The sequence below is a fragment of the Sesamum indicum genome, linkage group LG13, assembly GCF_000512975.1.
Source record: "Sesamum indicum cultivar Zhongzhi No. 13 linkage group LG13, S_indicum_v1.0, whole genome shotgun sequence".
In the NCBI taxonomy this organism is placed as follows: domain Eukaryota; kingdom Viridiplantae; phylum Streptophyta; class Magnoliopsida; order Lamiales; family Pedaliaceae; genus Sesamum; species Sesamum indicum.
This window is the reverse complement of record NC_026157.1, coordinates 4,049,614-4,076,699: the sequence shown is the minus strand read 5'-3', so window position 1 is coordinate 4,076,699 and position 27,086 is coordinate 4,049,614. Positions and strand designations below refer to the sequence as shown.

General features: G+C 34.4%; 3 protein-coding genes across 3 annotated transcripts; 2 read left to right on the top strand and 1 right to left on the bottom strand.

Annotated features, from left to right (window-relative positions):
* Positions 2,298 to 6,798, bottom strand: LOC105176406 (14-3-3 protein 1). Its single transcript, XM_011099191.2, has 4 exons — positions 6,202 to 6,798; positions 5,386 to 5,508; positions 4,134 to 4,250; positions 2,298 to 2,485 (listed from the first exon to the last, which is right to left on the bottom strand). The coding sequence occupies exons 1-4, from the start codon at positions 6,676 to 6,678 to the stop codon at positions 2,465 to 2,467; spliced, it is 738 nt and encodes a 245-aa protein (XP_011097493.1). The 5' UTR covers positions 6,679 to 6,798; the 3' UTR covers positions 2,298 to 2,464.
* LOC105176405 (protein CURVATURE THYLAKOID 1D, chloroplastic) lies at positions 10,182 to 12,982 on the top strand. Its single transcript, XM_011099190.2, has 5 exons — positions 10,182 to 10,426; positions 10,886 to 11,118; positions 12,206 to 12,310; positions 12,403 to 12,474; positions 12,548 to 12,982. The coding sequence occupies exons 1-5, from the start codon at positions 10,273 to 10,275 to the stop codon at positions 12,617 to 12,619; spliced, it is 636 nt and encodes a 211-aa protein (XP_011097492.1). The 5' UTR covers positions 10,182 to 10,272; the 3' UTR covers positions 12,620 to 12,982.
* LOC105176404 lies at positions 15,182 to 26,501 on the top strand. Its single transcript, XM_011099189.2, has 22 exons — positions 15,182 to 15,337; positions 16,097 to 16,630; positions 16,749 to 16,981; positions 17,088 to 17,144; positions 17,308 to 17,442; positions 17,988 to 18,106; positions 18,199 to 18,510; positions 19,177 to 19,264; positions 19,346 to 19,451; positions 19,552 to 19,662; positions 20,258 to 20,421; positions 20,520 to 20,640; positions 21,392 to 21,616; positions 21,695 to 21,885; positions 22,545 to 22,712; positions 22,786 to 22,891; positions 23,889 to 24,026; positions 24,310 to 24,471; positions 24,565 to 24,765; positions 24,856 to 25,050; positions 25,121 to 25,192; positions 25,992 to 26,501. The coding sequence occupies exons 2-22, from the start codon at positions 16,118 to 16,120 to the stop codon at positions 26,142 to 26,144; spliced, it is 3,570 nt and encodes a 1,189-aa protein (XP_011097491.1). The 5' UTR covers positions 15,182 to 15,337; positions 16,097 to 16,117; the 3' UTR covers positions 26,145 to 26,501.

Here is a 27,086-nt window from a genome sequence, read left to right as displayed (position 1 = left end):
AGTCTCAAAAGCAGAAGTGGACCGTATAGGAAGGCAGATCAAGCGATTGGGTAGGCAAATTGATGAGCTAAAAAGGAGAGGAGAAATAGTAGCCCAAAATAGAAATTCTCCATTTTCGAACAAAATACTGACAGAGGTGGTAGACTAGAGTTTCAAAATGCGTGACCTACCTAAGTACAGTGGAACGAAAGACCCTCAGGAACACGTGGCTACATTCAAGTTGGTAATGAATTTGTATGATTAGTTCGGTCCTGCTAATGCTAAATTGTTTCTTACTACTCTTACAGAGAAAGCACATGAATGGTTTACTAACCTGTCAAGTGAAAGTATAGAAACATTCAAATAGCTGGTGCAAAAGTTTACATTCCATTTTGCAAGCAAAAGAAAATAGAAACGCTCTGCGACGTACTTATTCATGATAAGGCAAAAGGATGATGAGTCTCTCAAAAGTTTTATAGGTAGATTTTAAAATGAAACATTGGAGGTTCAAGACATTTTGATAGATATAATGTTGGCATCCTTATTCATGGTTTGAAGAAAGGACTGTTCGCATCATTCCTAGCAAGGGACTCGCTTGAGGATGTGGAGCAGTTAATGAAGATGGACCAAAAGTACATTGATGAAGAGGAGATGAACGCAATAAAAAATAGAGAATGGCAACACTCGAGAGGTTGAGATCGCATGGAAGAAGAAATGGATAGACACGTATGACAAAAGATGATCGTGAACTGCCATACCGACCCAAGTTTCATAAATACACACCGCTAGCAACCACGAGAGCTAGGGCATTGATAATGATGGAGAAGTCTAATTTTTACAATGGCCAGAGCACACTAAATTTATGCTGACAAAGAAATATTCTAGTAAATATTGTAAGTTCCACATAGATAGGGATCATAATACGGAGGATATATAAAGGTTAGTGAGACAGGGATGCTTTAAAGAATGTGTACTCCGTCCAAAAAAGGGAGAGAGATTATAAAGTGGGTAGTAGAAAGGCAAAACAAGACAAAGACACCAACAAAAAGACACACATATACACATTGTCGCATGATTGCTTAATTGGATACTGAAATAATGAAACTTGGGATATGGCTGAAAATGGAACCGAAGAGAGGTTTTCTTTTCTTTTTTGCCTTTTACCCAACAAAGGTATAGAACCAGATATACCAAAAGCCATCAAGCCCAATAAGGACCAACTCCTTTTTTCAGTTGGGCAATAAAAATTAGAGTAAATTATAAATAATTATAAATTTCTCCTCATTATTTAAAAAATTATGAATATTTCTTTAATTTTAATAATTATCTAGCAATTGACTCAATTCGTTAGTCTCTATTATATTTTCATTTTTTATATAATGAATGGACTAAAATACATTTATAGACTATAAATTATATTTTTAATTTTTAATTTTTTTATAAACTAAGTCAATAGTTTTTATTTTTTTCCAAAGCTTCTCATTCACTTTGTTTTTTCCACAATTTTTGATTGATTTAAAAACCAAAGTTAACAATTTTAAAATTTCACAAAGAATTATATAATTTAATCAAACATTATATGGGTATTTATAGTCAAATGACGAAAAAATATTCATAATTATACCAAACTTCATGAAGGTCGTTGTAACTTACCCTAAAAAATATAAAATATTAACAATCAACGTAACAATCCCCCAAGAGAAACAAACTACATGAGTTGAGTTTCTTACTGTTGTGAAATATTCAAGTCGAACCAAAATTACTACAAAGAATTTTACCCCAAGATTCTACAAAGCGGAAGGTACCAGGTTAAACCAACTATGAAGCACTGAATCAACTCCATTTTGACAACATAAAACACAACAAAACCAAGAAAGACTTTAACAATGCCTAATAGGACACATTTCCTATGCCTGAATCCCACTAGTAGTAAAACCATAGCGTACAGCACAGCCCAAGTAAACAGACTATTTACAGCAACAATTTTCATTCAAAAAAAAATTCAATTTGCTTTTGAAACCATTTTCCATTACCATGACCATCAGTTAGAGGTAAGAAGCTGCATAAATGAAGTCCGTGCGGACCCAACCTAGATAAGAGACATCATGAACATCCACCTTCTAACAAGAGATGCGGAACCAATGCACAAATTACATAGTACAGTTAATGTAATAGCCAGACAATGAAACAAGGATCAACTATTCCCAGCCATCCAGCAATGGTGAGGAATGATAGTGAATCCACCTACCTAAGAGGCAATTTTTGCAACCTGATTAATTTCTTTATATTTTCTTTCTTCCTATGATTCCAAGCAGCAGTAGAAAGGCAAAATTGATCAATCGATGTTCTTGCAAAAGTTTAAATAAAGTAAGTGTCGCATAACACCATACAAAATAAAATGTTGTCTCCAGTCCTATATATGCAAATTACAGACAGATTATGACATTCAAGCCCACCTCCTTCAGGAGCAGATAAAGCTATTAGCTCAAGCCTCATCTATCTGGTCCTGCAAGAAAAGAGGTAGAGTTTTCTTTAGGTTGGTGTTGGGTTAAGACATAAACATAAATCTTTGTCAAATGAATTACTAGGTTCACCAAATGCATGCAATTGTCTGCAACTGTATGACAACTTTCAAGAATTTTTAATTTTTCACTAATTTGAGAAATGCAGGGAGAGATTCCTTGTGAGATTTTTCTCATCTCTTGAATTTGTTTCCGCCCAGATGTATGTTTGTTTTTGTGAGGAATTTTTCACAATATATTTGCAACACGTATCACTATAAACAGGGAACACATCACATCAACTATAATCATCATATTTTCTTTCTTACATAACACCTTTTAGACATTACATCAAATATCAATATTACACTTTTATATCACATTCAATCACATATTAAAAAAAAATTCCAACCAAGATCATTTAATTTTGTATTTTCACACTAAGATGAGATAAGATCACAAGCAATCCCTCCTGCCAGATTGTACATCATTCTTCATGGAGGCAGAAAAGGCAACGAGCTTTTAATCTATATATTAATTAATGGACGACACTTTGGCAAAATTTCTCGTTGATAGAGAGCAAACTGTAAAATCGTTTTAATCAAATTCTGAATGCGTACAAAAAGTATGAAAAGGAAGTGATTACTACATAATTTCCATTGTTTGGACAATTCTCCTTCCACGGTTGCTCAAAATTGGTTTCTATTAAGATGGTTCCATAGGAATTTTTAAAAGGTCGTGGGACCTAGACATAATGTTGGGCATGCTCCACATTCCAAGCCAAAAAATATTCATTTTGTTAGAGTATTTTGCAAAAGAAAAGGACGAAAATCCTGCAATCCAATGTTTTTTAAGTATAATCAAAGAACTTTAGCTTTACTTCCCATTTTAAATGCACAACTAAAAGTATATGGAATCAGGAAGGTATAAAAATAAAATGGCCTTGGTTCAATGGGTGTGCAGCCAATAAACTAATTCATCTCAATAATTGAAGCATTATTTTATGCTATTTCATTTACCGTTATGGAAGTAAACTTTATGTCATAAGAAGTTACTCGTTCAATCAAAAAGTACTCCTCAAGGCTAAAGCTTATAAAGCAGCTGAAAGGAATAAAACAAAAATTCAACAATGAGTTCTAGAAATCACTAGTATGATACTGTGACAAGTATAATTTCGTTTCCTTCCATTTATGAAAAATAAAAAGCCATCTCGCATTGGTCACGTGTCAAGTGGCTGCATATGGGGCTGATGAAATAACCTTCAATAACATTCTTTGATCTATGCATAAAATTTAGCTTTCATTTAAAATGTCACCACATGACATCATATGGCAAAAAAGCTCGTTAGTTGATGGGCTTCATCCACCCTTCTATGATCATTTTCCAACTTCAATTCAAGTGGCGACAAAACAAAAAGCACGCAAGGATTTTTTTTTTCATTTTACTATAGAGATTAAATTAATTACCATAAAATTAAACAATTCAAATACCAAAAAAGGAATGACCATTACTCAATCAAGGCTTGGGCTCCCCCCAGAGAACATTGACTCCACCAAGATATGGAAAATCTACTCTACATTTGACCTCTTAGGCTCATATATCGTGCATGCGACTATAGATATTAAATGGCTACTAATCATAATTGTTGTCTACCTGCATATCTGAGGTCCAAAGAGTGAGGTTGTCCCTTAGAAGTTGCATGATGAGAGTGCTATCCTTGTACGACTCTTCACCCAAAGTGTCCAACTCAGCAATAGCTTCCTCGAAAGCCTGTGCGCACAACAAGAAGAACTTCAATTTTCTAGTTAAGGAATTTCCAACAAGACAAAAGGCGTTGCATGGCATGCAAAGACGCAAACATTTTGTTTATAGTTGTTTTTGAAAGATCTGGGAAAATGAATTTTGATTTCGGAGAGTTTAGAAGTGTGTGATGGGAAATACAACAAATGTTTGGTATTATTTTAGGAGATGTTAGAAAATTGTTGAAAATGGATGATAATATATTTCACATTATCTTTAGAGGAGACAAAATTACCATAGAGTAAAATCATGTCTTGATGGTGGGCTTTCCGCAATTCTATACATACATAATATAGAATGATGGGGTAGGGTATATTCCTTGTTGATCTTTGGTAACCTTCATAGAAAGCGTTCTAAATTAATTTTCAACTAACCGGAACCCCTAATATACTATGTTTGGAATCAGCTTTTGTCATTTTATAAACTGTCAGAAAATGAAACCAAACAAAGGGCATAAATTTTTCCTTCATTATTTGATTAATGTTTAAATTCAGAAAACATGGGAACTAGTGTTAATGACGTGGCTAAAAGCAGTAAAAAAGTTGCTATGCACCACGTGGCTAATAGACTGAATAGACAAGGTTTTTGCATTGTTTCAGCCAAAGACTAATTCTGGTAAGGTTGCTATCGATCATGTGCCTAATACACGGAAAATTAAGGTTGTTTAGTTTGCTTGCATATTGCTTAAGATTCACTGGGAAACCAGTGTAACTGGCTTATTTTGTCATTGCACGATTGCAACTATTTATAACTATCATAATTTTTTCCCTTTAAATAGGTTGCAGGAGAACAGAGAGCTCGCACAACAACCAGATTAGCCATAATCACATGAATCATAAAACTTCTAATTTTCAGGGAAATCAAGGTGAAAAGAGATTGGGTACTTAATTAATCAACAGATTAGAACTTAAAGTCTATATATTTATCAAGGGATATTATTCCCAGTGAACATTGAGCTCTTTCACCTTTACAATTGTTATTGAGGCAGACTTTATAACTTAGAAAAAGCAAACAGGCGAAAACGGCCAATTATGGAAGGAAATATAAATGATCACCCTCAACATAAGAAGTAAAGAACTGTTGAACTACGGTGAAAGTAACTGACCTGTTTGGCCATGCTGCAAGCTTTTTCTGATGCATTTAGAATTTCATAGTAGAAAACTGAGAAGTTGAGTGCCAAGCCCAAACGTATAGGATGTGTGGGAGCAAGATCAGCAAGTGCAATATCCTGATTACAATCAATCACGTAAAGAAATGATCAACCAGAAGATTAACAAATACAATAGATATGAACAAGTGCATCTTAATTCAATTTTCTTCTGGTTATAAAGAAAAGTCTATGCCAAAGAAGAAAACGATAACCATAGTTGCTGAAAAGATTTAAAAATGATCTCATGAAATTAATTTAATAAAGTTGTCTTCAATCTCTCAACGAAAAATAAGAGTCATTGGCCCGTAACTTCCACCGAAGACCTATTCTTGCAACTTTACATCACCATACGAAAACCATATAATTCACATAATCAACCATCTCTTTCAATTGAAAGTGCATTTCCATTATGCCCACCTTTCACCTTTACACATCTTCACTTTTTCACTCTCCTATATAAAAACCTATCATCACCTTCGTTAACTTTCTATAGATTTTGACAACGGATTCTCTAATCTTGCCAAGATTGTTACTTCCCCACCCTCCCAAACAACTTGAATCAAAAAAGAAAAAGAAAAAAAGGAGGGTTGCTACATAACACAAAGTAGAAAAGATTCGGGCAATATAGTATAACATCAAGAAGAACATAAATCTAGCACAAATCATTCATTCAACATATATTTATTCCAATGTCCTTCAGCAATTCGCATCGCCCACAAAAATGACCATTCAATCATCACTGTAATAGAAACAACAACCATTTGCAAGTACCTGAGCGGCTTTGTAAGCGAGCATAGTATCCTCAGCAGCTTCCTTCCGCTCATTCCCAGCCTTAAACTCCGCCAAATACCTGTGATAATCACCCTTCATCTTCAAATAGAAAACCTTGGACTCACCGGAAGCCGCCGAGGGGATCAAATAATCCGCGAGGAGCTTCAAAATCCCGGCACAGACTTGGGAGAGCTCATTCTCGACCTTAGATCTGTAGTCCTTGACGAGGGCAACGTGGTCGTCGTTCTTCCGGCCCTCCTCCTTCTGCTCGATGGAGCTGACTATGCGCCAAGCAGCACGCAGCGAGCCGATGACGTTCTTGTAAGCGACAGAGAGTAGGTTGCGCTCCTCAACGGTGAGCTCGGCTCCGGCCGAGCCCACCACGAGGCTGTCCATGAACTGGACCATCTCCTCATAGCGCTCGGCTTGCTCGGCTAGCTTAGCCATGTAGAGGTACTGTTCTCTGGTCAAAGCCATCGAAAAACGAGAGAGAGAGAGAGAGAGAGGAAATGGGTGTTTGGGATTTTTGTGAAATTTGGGGGAAAAAGAGGAGAAATTGAAACTGCTGCGACGAGGTATGAATTGATTGAATGAGGACTTGAGTTGTCTGAAAGTTTGAGGTGGGGTTAGGGTTCTGATTTTTTATTTTTTTTTAATTTATTAATGTTGTCTTAATATACAGTGATTCACGGCGCGTGTCGCTAGCTAAATTTCCCCACACTTACTATACTGCTCATAAAAATATGAAATTATATTTTTAATTTTTCTATTTAATTATATTTAAACTTTTTTAAAAATAAAATTTATATTTTTTCTTAAAAAATTTAAAATAATACTTTCATTCCTCCAAAAAAAATTATCCACATTACCTACTCCCCTTTTTGTTAGAATATAGATAAAATATATCGAATCAGTAAAAAAAAATTACATAAATTTTTAATTTTATTATTCTCCAACAATATTTCCATCCAATATTCATAAGTGCAACTGGACAAAAGGGGTTGATGGATGTTGCATGCATCATGTGGATGTCAAGTTAATGAGGAACACATAAAACAAACAACAGTTGTCATGCTGACTTCCATCAATGATGTTACCTATATGTACATACATGATGTTTACTTAAATAATTTTCTTTTTTTTTTAAATTTTATTGTATATAAATAAATATTTTTTATAAATTTGATACATATTTAAATATTTTATTGAAAATTAGTGTCCATAGTTTCATATAAATTGTGTCTCTGATGATTAAATTACACATGCACATGTTGTCTATAATATTTATTTAATCACTTAATTACCATTACATGTTCTGCTAATTATCAATAATGACAATTTGCACCACAAATAATGTTGCAATTGTTTTCGTACGCGACAAAAAATATAATTTTTATAATTAATTATTAGAGTTAAAAGAAAAAAAATAATAATAAATAAAATCAATCACGGCTTCGCAACGGCCATTAATTGTTGTTTCTGCAAGTATGGTCAAAATATTAGTCACGGTTAAAACCAAGACAAATATTTTGACTATGGTTAAAAATTATGGAGAATATTGATTAATCGTGGTAAAATGTTGCTTTGATTTTATTTAACCGTGATTAATAGTATTGATTTAGTATAATCTTTAGGCCATGGCCATAACGAAAACTCAAGCCTTTTGTAGTGGTACAAATTATTATTGTGATAAATAAGATATTATCATTCAGTTCATATTATTGCAAATAATTTTAATATCGTCGGTTAATAATAAGCAGTAAATTTATCTTTTATTGTATGAAAATCATATAATATGAAATATTTGTACTATCCATTTAAATAATAATTTAAGTCAATATATAAAGTATTTAAAATTTAAATTATTAATATTATAAAGTACAATACTTAATTTCATCGCTTTTGTAAACTCGTACAATTTAAAATCTAACTTTTAGTAGCATCTAAGGTGCAAAATCGTAAAATTCTTATTTGGACACTTTGAGAATGAATCGTGATGGCCAAGAATCACGCTTTTCTTCAGCTCACTCGAGTATTTGTCCACTATTTTTTTTTTAAAAAAAAAAAATCTGCATTTGATGGTTACATTTTATACCAACAAAAACTATTTGAAAATGATTTATCACGTAGTTTTTTTTTTTTTTGAAAAAATATGGGTGGTTATTTCACTCTACTTTTGAACTCTTTTTTCTTTGTTTTTAGAGGCTGTGATGGAGCGAAAGTAATAAAAAAAAAAAACATTTCTAATATTTAGAGGGCTCGAATTTGAAGTAAAATATTTCACTACTGAATGAATTTTATAACGGAGTTTTCGTAGGTATTAAACAGAAAGAGTCACAACGAAAGTAAAACAGGCTCGAAACGGACTAAATTTTAGACTACCTCGCAAACACATAAAATTTGACCAAACAAAAAAGAAATCCTATAAAAACATGAAAATTAACTAAACTCGACTGAAAAATAAAGAAATAAAAAAAAATGCCCAAGCATTGGTTGACACGATAAAAATTTGCAACGAAAGCCCTTACCAAGATAGTGTGAGAAGTTGGATTTTTCTTGAGAAGACTATCAAAATTATGGTAGATTATCTTGTAACTATTCAAAAAAAAAAAAAATTACTGAAATTTTATTATCATCCACGCGACTAAAACACTATCACTATGTTCGTTTTCATTTCCAACTTATTTTCGAGACCAATCAAAATATACCCAATGTTTGTCATCATTCCAAAACACCTTATTTAGGTATTTTTAACTGTTTTAGCATAAAAACATACATATATACACACATATATACATAAATATATATATAAAAAAGCATGATTTGACAATAAATAGTAATTTTTGTCTCTCAAAATACAACATTAAACATATAATACTTATTTTAAATTATCTCCAAAGACATGATTTGATAATGAATAATAATTTTTGTCTCCCAAAATACAATATTAAATATATAATACTTATTTTAAATTATCTTAAAAAACAAATCCAAACATACATACTATCTCTAACACACACTTATTTATCTTTGTTTTTTTCTCTCTATTTTCACAAAACACAACAAAACACTCAGAAAACGAATCCAAACATTATATATATTTTCAATTCTTGCCTATCCAAATCCTCCCAAAATGTATCCGCATCTTGTTCACATCCTTGCCAATCAAATTTATTTCAATTTAGCAAAGTCGCGGCCTATAACTATAAAATCATTCGTTCAAAACCCATCAATATTGTTGGGTTGTTGTGCTATTTAATGTTGGGTATCTGTCTATTGTAGCAGTAATAAATATTTAGCATTAATTATTAATAAATTGATTGCTATAATTGAAGTAGGTCTACAAGCCTCTGATGTCTAAATTTAAAAAAATTGTATTTTTTTTTATCTGATATGTTAGGGATTTTTCTTAATTTAGTCCGTGAATTTCTCACATTGCATTACATAAATTGAATTTTTTTAATTTTAGTTATCACGTGTATTTTTTATTTAATAATTAATAAAATAATATATAAAAAAATATACGTGAGGTTACTAGCATATTCGTTAATTATTGAATAGAAAATGCGTGCGAGGATAAATTGAAAAAATTTTCAATTTATGGGTTGCAACGTGAGTAAATCGTAACAAATGTCACTAAATTGAAAAAAAATATAACATATAAGATTAAAAATATAATTTTAATGTGAGTAAGAAAACAAGAAGGTCTCTACGTGTTTCATTGGCGTAATTATGGATCGGATGATCATTTTTAACATTTGTAATTATCGTAATATTTGTATTGATTATATTTTTATATAAATAATTTGGAAAAAGAAAAAAAATTCACAAGTCGTCATTGAGAGTAGGAATTTGCATTAAATGTGTTATACCCCTTAAAATTACATTATCATCGTTGGAATCTTTTCTTTGAAATTATTTAAATAAATAAGCCCAATTTTGTCACATCCAGATTCCACACACAATTTATTAGCCCAACAACAATAAACCCTAGCATTTGCCCTTTTACTGTTGCTATATATTTCCTAGAACCCTAACCCTGTGCTGCTACTGCGACGTGGTGATCGCAAAATGGAGCTGTGCACAGCTCGAGGCACCCCGACCCCGATCCTTCCTCCGTCGCAAAACCCCAAGCACTTCGCTACGAGCCACGTTCAATTTCAACCCGTCCTCCGTTGCAAAACCCATTTTCCTTTCCTCCAGAACCACACCCGCGTATTCTCTGGTAAATTGTTGTTTGCCAATTTTCGTTTCGATATTTCTATTTGATGTTTATTTTCCTCCTTATTGATCTCAGATTTTGAGATTAGTTCATGTGCGTTTCTGGGATTTTAACTTGATGCTAATGGAAAATGATGATGCTTCAGGGTTCTTATTGATTGCGATGCTACAGCTTCTTTAGGATTGCTGCTATATCTTTTTTCCCCCTTTTCCACCCATTGTTTCGTCAGATGGCTTAGCGTCTGATAAGAGAACTTAGTGAGAATTTCAATTACTTACTTAGGAAGAAGTTTCTAGAAATTTCATTTGTCATGTTAATATTTGATTTTATTTATATTGTTTGGAGTTTACGCCCAAGCATCTAACCTTTTTTCTTTTTCTTTTGCTGATAGTAGTTTTTTCCAATGAGTTTTGACCTTAGCACGATAAATTTAATGGTAGTTCTTTGCGTTTCTGTAAACAGGGTCGCATTATTGCCGGAATTTATCTTTGAGGTCGACATCTGAGGAAACATCGGCTGGCACAACGCCGTATGTCAAAGACGAGCCTAAACCTGACAGTGTAATAACTGAGGGAGATAGTCAGCCTCTTCGGAACGAAGAAGATTATGATTCCCAACAAAATGAAGCACCACAGGAAGGTTCATTGCTAGAGAATCTGGAACTGTTTAAGTTCTTGGAGGACCTTGATATAAAGGTTTTTTCGTGATCCTCTATTCTGATTGCCTCATGAAAGAATTTCATATTTTTCATGCTTCTATTACTTTAGTATTGATATAACGATCATCTTTTTCTTCTAGTTCTAGTTGTACTGCCAGGAGTATTTTATACAGCCATCATATCTGTAAGGATGTATGATTCTCTTCCAAGCTGGGTGATGTCTAAAAGTTGGGATCTAGTTGTCCTTTTATGTAAATGGAGAATAGGGCCCTTATATAAATAGTCTCCTTATGTCCTTTCTTCCAATCTTTTATCATACTTGAACGTGGTGTGTACTTCAACCCATAAACATTTATAGTTGTAGTTAATGGTATCCACTGGTTAGGGGTGAAAGAAACTGCTTATCTTCTCTACCAGATTGAGTTCCTTGATTGTAAGAGAAGGAGAGGGCTAGGGAGCGACTTGCAGCTGGTCAGAGTATTGGGTGGAGTGAATTTATAGTGGGAAAACTTTTTTTGGTGTGCATGCATGGGGGCACATGTAGCTTCATTTTCTCAGTTTGGAGCTTTCCTCTTCACACTAATATTTATCTTCAAGCTCCTACGAGCTGAATATGTATTTGAACATGAAGTTAATGGAAAGCAGCAAGCTGATAATATGAAGTTATGGATTTGGTTGCTGTGATGAGTATATTCAACGTCTTGAAAGCATGTGAATGCTTAATGAAGCATCGACTATCATGTCGATCCTGAGCGGTTACCTGAGCAACCTTCTGATTTTCTCTACTTGTGGTGATCGGTCACCCGTGTGCTTTTTTGCCCCTCTGTATGTTTTAGTTATTCTGAAAAAGGAAGTTTTCTACACATTTCTCCTCAAAGTTTATGCTTCTCTCTAGATACCAATGCCTTTTGGCAGTTCCCAACAAATGATTGACATTTAATGCAAATATAGATTATCTATTTCTTCAGCATTGATGTCATAATGCATCAGGATGTTGATTCTAATCCTCAATGCTGTTCCAGAAGAAAATTCTTAAAATGGATATGTTTACATGTAAACACCTTAAAATTCAGATTGTTAATTTGTTATCCATGTAAAGTCTGATATATGCTCTCCACTTTCAGTTTGATTATGAGGACACGTATTCAATTCTCGTCTTTGGTGGTGGTGGTGCAGTTGCACTTTGGTTATTAGCTGCTGTTGTTAGTGCCATTGATTCGATTCCAGTGGTGAGAACTCTCTGTCCCTCCGCCAATCTACCTCTCTATGGTACATGTTGACAATGCTTTCACTAACCTGAAGATCGTTTGCAATTTAACAGTTTCCTAAAGTATTGGAACTCGTAGGTCTTGGCTACACTCTCTGGTTCAGCTCTCGCTATCTAGTTTTCAAGGTTGGCCTTCTATCATACTTCATATTGTTCATCTGCCTGATAACAAAATAAACCAATCATCTTTTATTTGCAGAAAAATAGGGATGAGTTGGTTGCTAAAATTGAACAGATTAAGCAGCAGGTCCTGGGTTCAAAGGATGAGTAGAGCTGAACTTGGACATACCAACTGTAATTTTCTACCCGTTCGTCGATCACTCATTTTACTCTGTTTACTGAAACATGTTGCATTGGCACGGCAAGTTGTACATGTAAATGAGCTTGTGGGTTCGAAATGTATGCCTGGGGGTGGATTCAAACTTTGTGAATGAACGGCAGGTTTCAGCCCTAGTTTTGTTGAAGCCTTTGTTTTTGTTTCCTCTCCTTTATATTGGCCAGAAATGCTATGCGGTAATGTACAAAGGTGCGCTTACGAGCCATCGGGATACTCCCGTACATGCACCCAGTCCACAAAACCACTTGGAACCTCCGAGATAGAACTAGGATGATGTAGTTATGTCAGATATCGTAGTGAAGGATGAAAAAAATTTGAGAGTTGTCCAAGAGAATGGCATGTAAGCCATTTCCCATGGACACTGTTGCAGTTGGCTAACAATTTGAATTGTTTGACATGGGTGGGGGTTCAGAGACATTTGATATGAACTGATATTAACAGGACATGATACAGACAATCTAGGAGTATTCTGAGCACATGGTTTTCTTGACTTATTTGATTTTGGATGGTTTGTTCATGTGACTGTCTGATCTTAGACCATTACGAGCTAAGACGTATCCTTTTCGTAAATAATCAGTTATTAACATTTATTATTTCCGAAAAAACGCCGACTAATGTTGGGATTTAATCTACGCTTGCATTTGGCATTTTGTACACCAAGTGTCTGATGATTTTCATGTATTCTTCATTATGTATTTTTGAAAAAATGGTGCAGTGTATATTATATAATAAAGCTCTAACTCTTTCATTTGATTTTTAAAATGTATAACTCCAATTCTCTTATTTCATTTACATATATTCAGCTTTATGTTTGCACCTTAAATCTATATTCCTGAGACCAACAAATAATTGGATACAATAACCCGATGGATATATTATTAGACATTAAATTGGAACATAATAATTGAAATATACTGCAATTGAGTTGAACATTCATCTTTCTATTAATAAAATATAAATATACTAATTAAAATAAAATATATTAATTTTTGTAAAAATATAATAATTATTAATAACATAACAAATATAAATAAATCTAAGCAAAAAAAGTTTTTCTTTTTTAATATATGTGGATGAAATGGTCTTTAATTAATTAAATGTAATCTAAAAGTGATTTTTTTTCTCAAATCTATTTAATTTAACTTTTTGTCTATATTTTTACCTTCTTTTGTCTTCCAAAATGATTTCTCTAAAAGTCTGAAGTTTTGGCAAATATTTCCTCAATCTATTTTTAGAACCTAAAATCTCATATTAATTACCCAAATTTATGTAATACAAGACTTTATTGGGGGTTAATTATCCGGTGCTGTGGCCTGCAGTGTGCCCAAGTGCACATGACCCAGTGTACTTTTCTTAGTCACTAAGGCAGTGCACACCATCAAATTCAATTTAAATAAATAGGGAAACGTAAATGGGGGACACTGGATTACAGTGAGGCACACGGCAGGCTCGCAATTCCCCACTAGGTCCAACACTCATAATGCATTGTCTCCCCATTCACACTAATTATGTCCCAAATTATTTAAACCTAATCTTTATTTTGAATTAAACTAAAAAGTATAGTCATAATTATGCTCCAAATCTTAATTAATCACCTAATTGAATTTTGCAGTGAGAGTTTAGTTAATTCTTATTCTTTTAAATTACACTGCAAATTCAATCATAAAAATATAATTTTGTGGCACACTATCCCTATGTAAGTAATTCTTACTATCTAATGAAATATTTATTAGTTAATAAATATATAAATTAATAAATCAATATTATATTTATAAATAAGTGATGGTAAAAACAAATAATAATAATAATATGACAATTTAACAAAACTTTTTTTTTAATTATACTAGTAGTTACCATACGCGATCCCAATTAGAATATTTCTAAGTTTAAGTTTAAATAAGCATAAAATGTATTTACTGTAAATAAAATAAAATTGTACTATTTTAATTTAAGTGCATATAATTTGCATATTGTAAATTTTCACTGTTGAACTAATATTCATGACATGTAATATTACATAATCATTGAAATATAAAATTTAATTCATAACTCGTAATATAAAAAACGAAAATCATATCTTAGCATGGTTTAACACAAAATATATAATATTTATTGAAATAATTATAAAATTAATTATTTTAAAAATAATATTTTGTATCAGAATTATTATTTTAAAGTCAAATGAAATAAATTAATATTTTGATAATTAATCATATAAAAGTTGGGCTTTAATTTTGCCGTAATCCAAACGAGAAACCCCACAAAGCGGCGCCACTAAACGACCGTTACTCTCAAGTCAAAAGATTCAAACTCCACCTCACACTCACGTTACCACCCCACTACCCTTTTCACTTTTCGATATTTAACGTTTCCTTTTTCTTGTTAGAAAGATTAAAAAGGGAAAAAGATTTAATCTTGATTATTATTTTAATGTTAATAATTTGGATTAATTTCTTTTCAAAAGTTTGTATCGGGAAAAAAATTTGAAATTGGGGATGAGTTTTTGGAGAATTTTTAGAAATACACAGCAGAAACAGACAGAAAAGGACTGGATTCTTGAAAATAAAAGCCAAGGGAAAGTTATTTAATTCGTTTCATTCTACAGGAAAAGTTGGGCCTCCTTGTCTTTCTCTTTGCGTGAGTTTTCACACTGTAAGTGAAGGGGAATTTGAAAAGTGTTTACAGTAGTGTTGCGTTTCTTGTACGACCCTATTGTGGTTCTTGCTAAATGGGATCTTGATTTTGTGGGTGTCTACGGTGATTTTTGTGGTACATTGTCTCAAAATTGGTGAATGTTTTCTGGGTTTTTGGTTTTTTCTTGGAAAGATTGGAAATTGGGTTTTGTTCGGCACTGGGTTTAGTGCGAGAGTTAATGCTTGAGAGAGGGTTTAGTACTATGTTTGGCTGCTGAGAACACTCCAGGTGAGTAAAAGGGGCGTAAAGGAGAAAAAGAGGACCTGGGATTCGTAAATCTTACTTTGAAATCAAGTTTTCCTTTTTGCTTTTCACTCCAGATTTTGGTATGTTTGCCTAATTTTTTGTTTCTGTTGGTAGTTCAGATCTTCTATGGTAGTTTGGCGTGTTTGTGTGTGTTGGGTGGTGGGTGGGTTGGGGGGATGGTGTTACTGTGTGCTAATAGTATTCTGTGAAGCTTTGTGTTATATTTGATTGTTTATCACTGATGACAATCCCAAAATTCTCTACTTCTTATCGGGCTCTTAACTTTGCTATGGGTATAAAATGTGTATCTGCTTTTCTCTTACAATATGAGATTCTGAAATTTTTCTTGGTTTGAGTTTTTGTGTGCGCATTGGGGTTTTTTGTGTGTCAATGCTACTCAGAGATTTCTGGGTTTGGATTCTACTTGTAATTTTGAATAATTATTAATCTTGGTTTGAATGTTGTATATAGGGGGGAGAAAGTTGATTTCCAATGTCGAATCAGAAATTACAATCAGATCCAATGGTGGGCTTAAGATACCGGGGCGGCAGTTCTGCATTGCCCTCTGTTTCCAGATTTCGGAGTGGGCATATGCCCATAGGGATGACTGTTGGCAGAGTTACTGACAACTTATCTGAGTCGGACATGGATACGTGTTCGGACTCGGAAGGAGAGTGTTATGGTGCTCGTTATTCACTTGAAGCATCGCCACAAGATGATAAAATCCCCAATGGTAATGCAAAACACAGTACTCTCTTGAGTGCACGCAATGGTAATGCTAGTGGTTTTGGAAACTATTTGGACAGACAGGGAGGGCGAGGTGGTGGATATGCTGCTGCACACCGTGGTTTTGTCAATGATGAATCATCGGACTCGGTCTCAAGCTCGGAAGTGAGTTCTACACCACCCAGGAGCAACAATGTGAATGTACTTCAGAAAAAAATTAAGCTGGGGCCTAATTTCTCTGCCATCAATGTGCAGTCAAGTACTGAGACATTGAAACAGGTTTGGAGTTTCTACCTCTAGTTTCATGTAGATCAAATTATCATCTTAGCTATTGCTAAACCATCCTTGAGTGGTTAATTGTTTATACAAGATTTTCTCATGTTACTGGTGGTTCCAGGATTGTCGCAATGCCCCACTGCAGAATAAGTTCGATGATGATATTCCCAGTGCACCACCCTTGGGCTCTTTCCAGCACAGCAGTCAAGTTTCTCAAAAGCTTCCAACTTCTAGAGCTGATGGTAGCCCTTCGTTAGCAACGTCCGGTGGTTCTGCAACCGAGGTTGAACCTATCGTGTATAAGAGCAACAAATCAGGTGCAACAGAAGTTAATAATCCTGAAGCTCCCGTGAGGTACACATTTGGATATTCATAAACCATTCCTCTTTCACCCCCAGCATATAGTGTTGCAGCTTCTACATTACTCTCTCGAATTAAAGCTGGCTAATGGTATTTACAGGACTGCTGCTCTATCTTCTAATTCTGTACCTGCTCGATATCCTACATTTCATGCAAGGTAATCTAGCTAGTATTCCTGCTCCTGTATGAGTTGAATAGTTCCGAATATAATTGTGGTTTAAGTAAAATCAGTTTTGAATAGGTTCCTCTTCTGGATCTATTTCAAAGTGCCGTAACTATTAATACTGTAAAATATTTTTGATGATTTGAATTGGATACAGTGGGCTAGGTTATTGGTATGGTGTTCTCTCCTATGATGCTTGTGTGCGGCTATGTCTTCACTCCTGGGCCAGGGGCTGCATGGAAGCTCCAACCTTTTTGGAAAATGAATGTGCACTTCTGCGGGACGCGTTTGGGTAATTACTGTTCTTTGCCTGCATACTCTTTCTATGCTATTGCTGTTTTGACTATATCTTGTGCTAAATTTTTTGCTCACTGTTGCTTCTTATATCTCCTTTACATATGTTGCTGCATATCTTTCAGAATTAATATCACCCAGAAATTAAGCATAAGCAACATATCAGACTATTATGTTCTTGCTTTAGATCCTGAATTTCCATAATTGGCAAACTATGTATACCTTTTATGTTGCATATGTTACTGCATTGGATGGAAGGGTATTCAGAATAGTTTACCAAATAGAAGACAACTAACTCTGGATAAGTTAGATTAACAAAGAGAAATCCAGTTGTACTTTTTTGCTCAGCCACATATTTCCTAGTGATTCTGTATCCTCTAGTCGGACAAAAGTTTTTGGCAAACTGAAGCATTTTTCACGATGTAAAACTAGTTTATCCTGTTTCAAGAGTGTCATTTCTTGGGTTCTTCATTCTTCCACGCAGAAATATGATGAATTTCTTGGATATCGATGATCTGTAAAATACTCTTTCTAATTTTGTAGGTTGAGACACATATTGTTACAGTCAGAGGAAGAACTATTGAGAAAAGAGTCTTCAGAACTTGTCAGCGAAGGAGCTGCTGTGAAGACTAAGAAAACCATTGGCAAGATTAAAATTCAAGGTTCCCATATGCATTGTTCTTGTAGAAAGTGTATTTGAGCTTTAAGTTTGTCTATGGTTCATAACACATTCGTAGGACTGGTTATTTTGCAGTGCGTAAAGTGAAAATGGGTTTGGAGCCACCAACTGGGTGTGCATTTGCATCTATAAAGTCATCATCCATGGTGAAGTTGGAGTCGCTTCAGCTTCGGCTATCCAATGTAAAATCAATAGTCTGTTCGGAGAGGAAAGCATTACGAAGAGAACGAGTAACTCCAGTCATGACTGTGAATGGTTCTTTATTCCATCAAAGAATGGCATACATTATTGTTGGAACTCGTAGGTACTTAAAAGAAGTGCCTGAGCTCATTAAAATTGGTTTTAATGCTTGGCGGAGCAGTTCATCATCTTATGAAGTCGTACAAGGTATGTATTGCTGGCAAAATTCTTCAAGTAATTGGATACTGCTTTCTTCATTTCTCATAATTCATATTTTTATTTAAATGTTTTCCCACAAACTACATTGTTACTAGTTGTCATGGAACTGATTTACAGGTAATATATCCTGTTCATCAAGTTAGAACAAAACATCTATTAGTTACAGGATATTAAGACTAGAGTGATATGTCTCATTCCTCTCTTATCTTTTACCTTGTCATATTTTGACTATTTGTAGAGATTGTCCAAGATTTTGAAACTTAAATGAATCCCTGGCAATTATGCTAGTCTGGATTTATCCATAAACAACATTGAGAAGTCAGTTCAGAAGACTTATTGGTCATGTTATGGGAGTTCAACCTTTCTGAAGCTACAAATGTATCTATTCGACTAATATATCGATATATGGAAAATTTCACTTTGTAGAAAATTGACTACTATACTTGTTATTTAACAATATCCTTCTAGTTAGATATACTCTGAGGCATGCCAAAAATAAGTCAGTAAACTTGGTCAATTGGAATTTATAAGTTGGCCTTGTAAAAAGTGTGGGTTTTGTCACTTAAGACTCGTGTCCTTTTCTTGTATTGCTAAATCTAGAAATATGCATTTTTGTCAATTTTGTTATGAGTGGAAAATTACTTTTGTTTACAGAATCATATTCCTGTTTGTTGAGACTGAAAAGTTCTCCTGAAGAGGATGCAGTGAGAATGCAGCCAGGATCTGGTGAAACTCGTGTATTGTATGTGTAACTTTTACTTTTATTCTCTTTACTTATTTAGTCTGGGAGACGTAAGTAATTTGTCATGCTACTGGTGTATAGCTTGCCAGATGGACTTGGGGATGATCTGGTAATTGAAGTCCATGATTCAAAAGGGAAGTACTGTGGCAATGCTGTACTTCAGGTGGCTGATATTACTGACGAAATGGTATTGATATCTGGATCTGAAGTTTGATTTTTATGATTGAATAGGCTGGTTTGTGTTCATGTGAGTGAACTGGTCTGTTTCCTTCATGATCTTAATGCAGGGGGAGAAGCTGCGCTCATGTTTTTTATATCATGAACCAGAACATGAGCAAGTTGGGAAAGTACAGTTATATATTAATTATTCAACTACACCAGATGAAAATAGTCACAAGGTATGCATGACTTACATATAACAAAATTGTTCTGCCTAAAATTGTATTTTGGTTGGGTTCAGATTAACCATCCTATTGCGCCATCCTATAGTCACAAGGTATACTTTATTAGTGTTGTTTTTGATGTCTCGGAATATTTGTCCAACCGTAAAATGTGAGAGACATTAAGGTTTCAGATGTTAAGGCATCAATATATTAGCTCGATTGGAAGAGATTTATGATTATGTTATGCAATTATTAAATAAATTGGTTAATCATAACTAATGCTCTCTTTGAATTAGCCTCAGGGACTCAGTATTTGATAATTTAGTATCTTTACACATTTACCTTCAGAACCGGTGGTAGGTTTGAGTTTTCATTGGAGGAAAAAGGACATGTTTGTGGACATTCTGAAAAGGAATGTTGTAGCATTAAATATGAGCCCTGACGAGAATAAAATAGCAAATTCATTTTAGTCAAAGCATCTAGATTGATAACTAATCGTCATTTTGTGACCAGTGAGGTGCTTTAGCATTGCATCTTTATGTTCTATCTCTTAAAGAAGATTTCTTTTCATATGATAGTAGCTTTGTTTACTTTGTGTTTATTTGTCAAGTGTGCATCTGTTGCGGAAACTATTGCATATGACTGTGTTTTGGAGACTGCGATGAAAGTCCAACAGTTCCAGCAAAGAAACTTGTTGCTGCATGGTCCATGGAGGTGGTTGGTGACTGAATTTGCATCTTACTTTGGAGTTTCAGATGCATATACAAAGCTTAGGTAGCATCTTTTGTTTTCTACTGGTTTGTTGGGCTAAGAATTGTTACTATCACTTAATGTTTCAAGTATTTACTTATTGTAATTTGATGTCCTCTCAGATATCTTTCATATGTTATGGATGTCGCCACACCAACTGCAGACTGTCTAGATTTGGTGCATGATTTACTGCTGCCTGTGGTAATCAAAGGCAAAACTAGGCACACACTGAGTCACCAAGAGGTAGGTGAAATTCAAGATTAGGTTTCATTTTTGGCTGAAGGTTTCTTGCATCTGTTGGAACATACACTGATACACTGCAGAAGTGTGGAGCTCTTTTTTCTTCAAAGGAGCTCCATATTGATTTGATTCAGCTATTACTCAGGCAAATTCATCTTGTTTCCGCTGTATGTTGTGCCTTTGACTGGATTTAGAGGTTTTACCTGGACTGCCCTCCCAAATACTAAGCATCCTCCTTGGAGTTGGGTTGCCAATAATGAACATTTTAAATTGTTGAATCCCTCGGGCAAATCAATGAAAGAGAGGATTTCGCGGGTTGTGTGAAAATTTTAATCTTGAATTTGAAGCATCACACGAGCTACCATGTCACAATGAACTGTTGCGACTTGTGAGCTATTTGAGTTTCAATCTCTCTCTTCTGAAATTGAATAGTGTTGCTCTGCGCCACCCTTTGAATATGGTGGTTTAGTCAGATTTTCTAGTCAGGTTGTCAGTGTTGGAACCTTAAAGCCTTTGTTGATTTTTGAAAATAACTAGCTACAGCATTACCAACAAAGATGATGTCCATATGTACAAGTACTCTTGCTGCATCATTTTTCTGAAATCTGTATGAATCTTTTTTTTTTTCTCTTTTATTTTTTGAGTTGACTGCATATCCATATCATACAGGTATAATTCCAATAATTGGCTGATAACAAGTCGAGCTTTATTCTTGTAGTCACAACTCTTGACAAGTTTACTCGTGGATTATTAGGTCCGAATCTTGGGGGAAGTGTCTGATGAGATTGAACAGATACTTACTTTGGTTTTCGAGAATTACAAGTCGCTCGATGAATCGGTACCCTCAGGAATAGTAGATGTGTTTGGACCTGCTACAGGAGTGCCAGCTCCAGCTCTAGCTCCTGCTTTGAAACTTTACAAACTTTTGCATGATATACTTTCACCTGAGGTGCAGTCGAAATTATGCAGATACTTTCAGGTGGAGTAGGTTCTCAATCTGAACATGTTTTTTCCAGTGAGCTCATTTCATCTATTAATTGGGAAATTCTTTGTGCAGAATGCTACGAAAAAGAGATCTAGAAGGCACTTATCGGAAACGGATGAGTTTGTTTCCAACAACAATGAGAACATATTGATGGATCCAGTGGCTCTTTCTACAGCTTATAAGAAAATGAAATCACTTTGTTTGAATGTTCGAAATGAGATATTGACTGATATTGAAATCCATAAGCAGGATCTTCTTCCTAGGTATTTTCCTCCATTATAGTGATGATGTATGTGGTACATAATATACAGCTGCTATTCTATGCATTTCCTGGATTTGTCGCTCGAAGTTTCAGTACTTGATCACCAGAGATCATTTATATTTTTTAATATGAAATTTTGTTTTTATCCCTGTATTTAGCTAGTGCAATTTTATGTTATTCATGTCCCATAACTAAAAATCTCACTTGTTAGGGAGTTCAAATAACCTAGTTCTCACATAACTAGGGTATGCTCAACCTCCACAATAATACTGTTAGAAATAGGTATTATTTTAGGAGCAGCAAGTTTCCAGTGCCAGATGCTGAGACTCGCAAACAGAGAGAATGCAATTTTTCAGCTCTGTTTATGGTTGATTTTGTGGAAATAAAAATTCGTTTTCTTTTGAGAAATACAACTGCTGGACAGGGTTAGATGAGTACACATGAGGCTTAGTGAACTTTTTTCTCTATATCTTGAATTCTTTAGATTGAGTTGATCTGGTCAATTCTTTCACAGTTTGGCTCTAAATAAACCATTTCATTTTGCACTTATCGCATGCAATTGATAGCTGGTCCTCTACTCCATTTTCATATGTTCTTCAAATCATAGAAGTCTATAGTTATGAATTATTATACTTATTAGTTCTTGTGATTTTTATGCAGCTTTATAGACCTTCCAAACCTTTCCTCCTCAATATACAGCACAGAGCTCTTCAGTAGATTAAGGGCATTCCTTGTATCATGCCCGCCTTCTGGACCAACACCTCATGTCGTAGAACTTGTAATGGCTACTGCTGATTTTCAAAGGGATCTTGCTTTGTGGAATATTAGGTACTGGATAAATACTAGTCCTTTCATGATCTGGCAGTCGTTTTATGTTTATTATCTAAGTCCTTTCTTGCAGCCCCATCAAAGGCGGAGTTGATGCAAAAGAGTTGTTTCATGTGTATATAACCCTCTGGATCCAAGATAAGCGTCTTGCATTACTTGACTTTTGCAAGCTAGACAAGGTATGATTACTTTTTTCATTTGCCTACATAATTCTGTTCAATAATAGAATTCCCCTATTTTATGACAAATGTTGATGGGCTAATTGCAGCATACCTCGATCATTCTGATTAGCTGTATCTAGCATGTGTAAGTTTGAAGGATCCAGCCATAAGTGCACGTGTCTGTACACACACATGTGTATATATACGTATATATATATATTTATATATATGTATGATCCATTGGGATTGCTTCACTCACAAAAGTGGACCGTATACCATGTACACTTAGTGAATGCTTAGACTTGGGGGGAAAAGGAAAGCAAGCCTCTTCCTACTTCTCTAAACAGAACCGTCAAACTAGCTGGGTAATTGGGCTAGGAATATTATTTTTTTTTCATCTTTTCATCTTATTTCCTTAGTCTTTGGGGTAAAACAATCTGATTCTATGCTTGATTAAAGGCCTTGAGTGGAACCAATGGTTCCTTTAACAACTGGGCAACAATGATGCCAAATGGAAATTTAGTAGTATTAGTGGTATTAACAGTAAGAGTGATAGTGATTAAGAAATATAATAACGCCGCCGAATTGTTTATTGTTCCATGTCTTCTATAAGAAATCTCGAAATGCTTGTGATATATGTAGTTTAACAAATTTGAGGTAATAATTCAACTTGAAAGTTTTGATCCAGATTGTATTTGACATGCTACTGCCTAGACTTCCCACTGGATGCCAATGCCATACACTTTGGGAAGTTGTGCGTTTAATACATTTCCAATGGGAAATCCGTATATTGACTTACCCTCAAAAAAGTAGGCAACATGTATTAATTTCATTTACAAAATATTAGGAACTTAGATATTCAAGCTCTATTTATAGATTCATACGTTTCTGTTTTCCTGAAAATGATGGATAAGTTGCTGAGGCATTGAATCTTATAGATTAGGAACTGATTCCACTTCTAAATCTTAATCTATTCGTTACTTCATTCTTACTAGAGCTACTAATGTAATGCCAGGTAAAGTCTTCCAGCTTCCCGACGCAGCACGCCACAACTTCTTTCATTGATGACATTTATGACCGCTTAAAGGAGACACTTTCTGAGTACGACGTCATAATAGGTCGCTGGCCAGAATACACTTTTACGTTGGAAAATGTATGCACCATTCTTTTCTTACTCTTCATATTTTCCTCTTCTACGGCAATTTTATTTCAGGAAAACCATGGAGCTTTCCATACTGATGGTAAATCTTTAGTTGTTCCTCCATGACTTGAGATTAATAAGATATGAATAGATTTTTGTGATCTTCCCTTCCCAATTATCCTATAGTTCTTGAAGCTTAACTAATCCAAGTTTGAGATCATATTAAGTCTACTTTTTTTTTTTTTCCCGCAATTTTGTTCTTTACTCGTATTGATTTGTTTTGTATTTTGCAAAGGCCATAGCAGATGTTGAGAAGGCCGTTGTGGAAAGCTTGGAGAGGCAATATGCAGAAATTTTATCTCCGCTGAAAGAGAACACAATGCCTATGAAATTCGGTCTTAAATATGTCCAGAAGTTTGCTAAGGGGAATGTTTGCCCTTACAGTGTTTCCACCGAGGTACCAAGATTTTGTCTCTTTCTGCTTTTTATATTTGCACCTTCTTTTCCGTCTTCCTGTCCTAGCCAATGTTTACCTTCCACGGTTTTTCAGTTGGGAGTCCTGTTGAATTCCATGAAAAGAATGCTTGATACTCTGAGGCCCCAAATAGAAGCACAACTTAAACTGTGGGGTTCTTGCATACCTGAAAGTGGGAACATGGTTCCCGGAGAGTGTCTCAGCGAAGTGACTGTGATGATTCGGTCCAAATTCAGAGCTTATGTGCAAGCAGTTATAGATAAACTTGTTGAGAATGTAAGTAGCGCTTCCTCTCTAAAGTAGAACAATCTTTGTCACTAATAAGATGCCATTTGCATATAATATCCTTAAGTTCTTCACATGCAGACAAAATTGCACAATGCCACAAAGCTCAAAAAGATAATTCAAGATGCTAAGGAAAATGTGGTAGAGTCTGATTTACGACGGAGGATGCAACCATTGAAGGAGTTGCTTGCTGGCACTATTGATCAACTGCATGCAGTTCTTGAAACCCAAGTTTTTGTAATTGTTTGCCGAGGTTTCTGGGACCGCATGGGTCAGGTAGAAAGCCGTTAGAGCAGATTTAATGATTATATTAGTTACTCGTTCTGATTATTGTTTGTCCGTGCAGGACATGCTAAAGTTTCTGGAAGACAGGAAAGAGAACAGATCTTGGTATAAAGCTTCACGGGTTGCAGTAACAGTAAGTAAAAGCTGAACAATTTACGCAGATGATTATATATATACACCATATATATATATTCTTTTGTAGTGATCTCAAGTCCTTGCATCAATATATTTTCCATCAGTAAATTAGTTATTTTATGCGCCTGTTCTTTAATGTAAAGTGGTAATTCTTGGGAAAATTGTATATTGTTCTGTGTCCACGGATGCATCACCGATAGGGGGAGGGTGTTTGTGTAGTTCTATAATTTGACTATAGTTGAGGGATGTAAATGTAACTATCACTAGTCCTGCTTCAATGATTGCTATTTCTCTCATAAAATTATTTAGGAATAATTACATTTACACCTCTTGATCTATGGCTTATTTATACAAATCACCCCTATCTTTTGGATAATTACACATACACCCACCAAAATATCATCATCACTTACACAAACCATCCCTTGCTCTTTTGAAAAATTACAACCCCCCTAAAAATGTTAGCATCAGTACACAAACTACCCCTATTTTTTGACTGTCAGGGGTAGTTTTTGTAATTATACAAAAGACAGCGGTGGTTTGTGTAAATAGACCATAGGTTAGGGGTATAAATGTAATTATTTAGGTTATGATCTTGTTGGTCACTATACAATTTTTGGGATAAAATGCAATTCACCTGGCCTATCTCTATGATATTTTTCATCACGGCGTGGGATGTGAGCAATGATGGAAACAACACTAATATGGGTTATTTCTGCAATTATTCAAATAGTAGGTGTATATTTATAATTTAGTGACAATTGAGGGGTGTGATTGCAATTGTCGCTATTTTTCAGGTTTTGGACGACACATTTGCTTCGCAAATGCAACAGCTGCTCGGCAACGCACTACAGGAGAAAGACGTGGAACCCCCACGATGCATCTTGGAGGTCCGGTCGATGCTCTGCAAAGACGGCATGAACCACAAGGAAAACAACTACTACTATTAGGAGATTTAGACGGCTCATGAAACAGAAGCTGAACTGCTGTAAATGACGGGATGGAATCTTGGAGCTCGATAGCACGACTCAAGATGGTTCGACGGCTGGGAATTTAAATTTAAGTTTTGAGAGGGTGAGGGAGAGGGAGTTTGATGATGAAGAGAGAAAGCCAACACTCATGGCTTCATGTTTTCTAATGTTCTCTAAGGCTCTATGCACAGGTTTTTTCTACTGAGGAGGAAATGTAATTATAGGAAGTCAATAGTCTTCATTTGGGGAAATTCGGTAATTTAATATTCTTTTTTTGTATGATAATTTGTTAAAAATTCATTTTTTTCAAGTTAAAGAAATATAATATCTTAATATTCTTTTGATTTTTGTGGTTTTTAAAATATTATTTGAAGGGGCTGTTTGGTTAAATTTATTTAAAAAACAATTGTAAATTTATATAAGATATTTCTTGAAATTGTTTTGAAAATTAAGTATTGCAAAGTGTCTGCATAAATGTAATGATGATAAATTGTCAAAAAGTAATTCTGTAAGTTAATGTTAAGAATAAATAAAGTTTTATTTTAGTAATTTTCTAAAAGTTTTTATTATTTCTTTTCTACATATTTTATTACCATTTTATAATTTTCATATCTTATAATATATTTTTTTTTAAAAAAAAAACTTAAATTTATGCAAACTTGTTATTCCAATCCCGACTTAATTAATATACATCAAGAAAATAATTACACCCCCTCCAATATCATTTTCACGCAAAAATTTATAATTCAAAAATCAAAAGTGTTACATGAAAAATAGTTCAACGGGGCAAATTGTATTTTATCCAATTTTAAATCTTACCTTTATTCAACATTCCCATGTAATAATTTTGTACTTATAAGAGAAAAAAATATAATGATGTTAACCTCACTTTATATATATATATATATATATATATATATA

What these genes read in the sequence shown, in the direction of transcription:
- LOC105176405 (XM_011099190.2), top strand. Translation starts at nt 10,273, where the DNA reads ATGGAGCTGTGCACAGCTCGAGGCACCCCGACCCCGATCCTTCCTCCG. An exon ending in TGGAGGACCTTGATATAAAG is followed by an intron (nt 11,119 to 12,205) that starts GTTTTTTCGTGA and finishes CTCCACTTTCAG; the next exon opens with TTTGATTATGAGGACACGTA. An exon ending in CCATTGATTCGATTCCAGTG is followed by an intron (nt 12,311 to 12,402) that starts GTGAGAACTCTC and finishes GCAATTTAACAG; the next exon opens with TTTCCTAAAGTATTGGAACT.
- LOC105176406 (XM_011099191.2), bottom strand. Translation starts at nt 6,678, where the DNA reads ATGGCTTTGACCAGAGAACAGTACCTCTACATGGCTAAGCTAGCCGAG. An exon ending in CTTGCAGCATGGCCAAACAG is followed by an intron (nt 4,251 to 5,385) that starts GTCAGTTACTTT and finishes TTGTGCGCACAG; the next exon opens with GCTTTCGAGGAAGCTATTGC. An exon ending in TTTGGACCTCAGATATGCAG is followed by an intron (nt 2,486 to 4,133) that starts GTAGACAACAAT and finishes CTTTTCTTGCAG; the next exon opens with GACCAGATAGATGAGGCTTG.
- LOC105176404 (XM_011099189.2), top strand. Translation starts at nt 16,118, where the DNA reads ATGTCGAATCAGAAATTACAATCAGATCCAATGGTGGGCTTAAGATAC. An exon ending in CTTCTGCGGGACGCGTTTGG is followed by an intron (nt 17,443 to 17,987) that starts GTAATTACTGTT and finishes CTAATTTTGTAG; the next exon opens with GTTGAGACACATATTGTTAC. An exon ending in TGGCAAGATTAAAATTCAAG is followed by an intron (nt 18,107 to 18,198) that starts GTTCCCATATGC and finishes GTTATTTTGCAG; the next exon opens with TGCGTAAAGTGAAAATGGGT.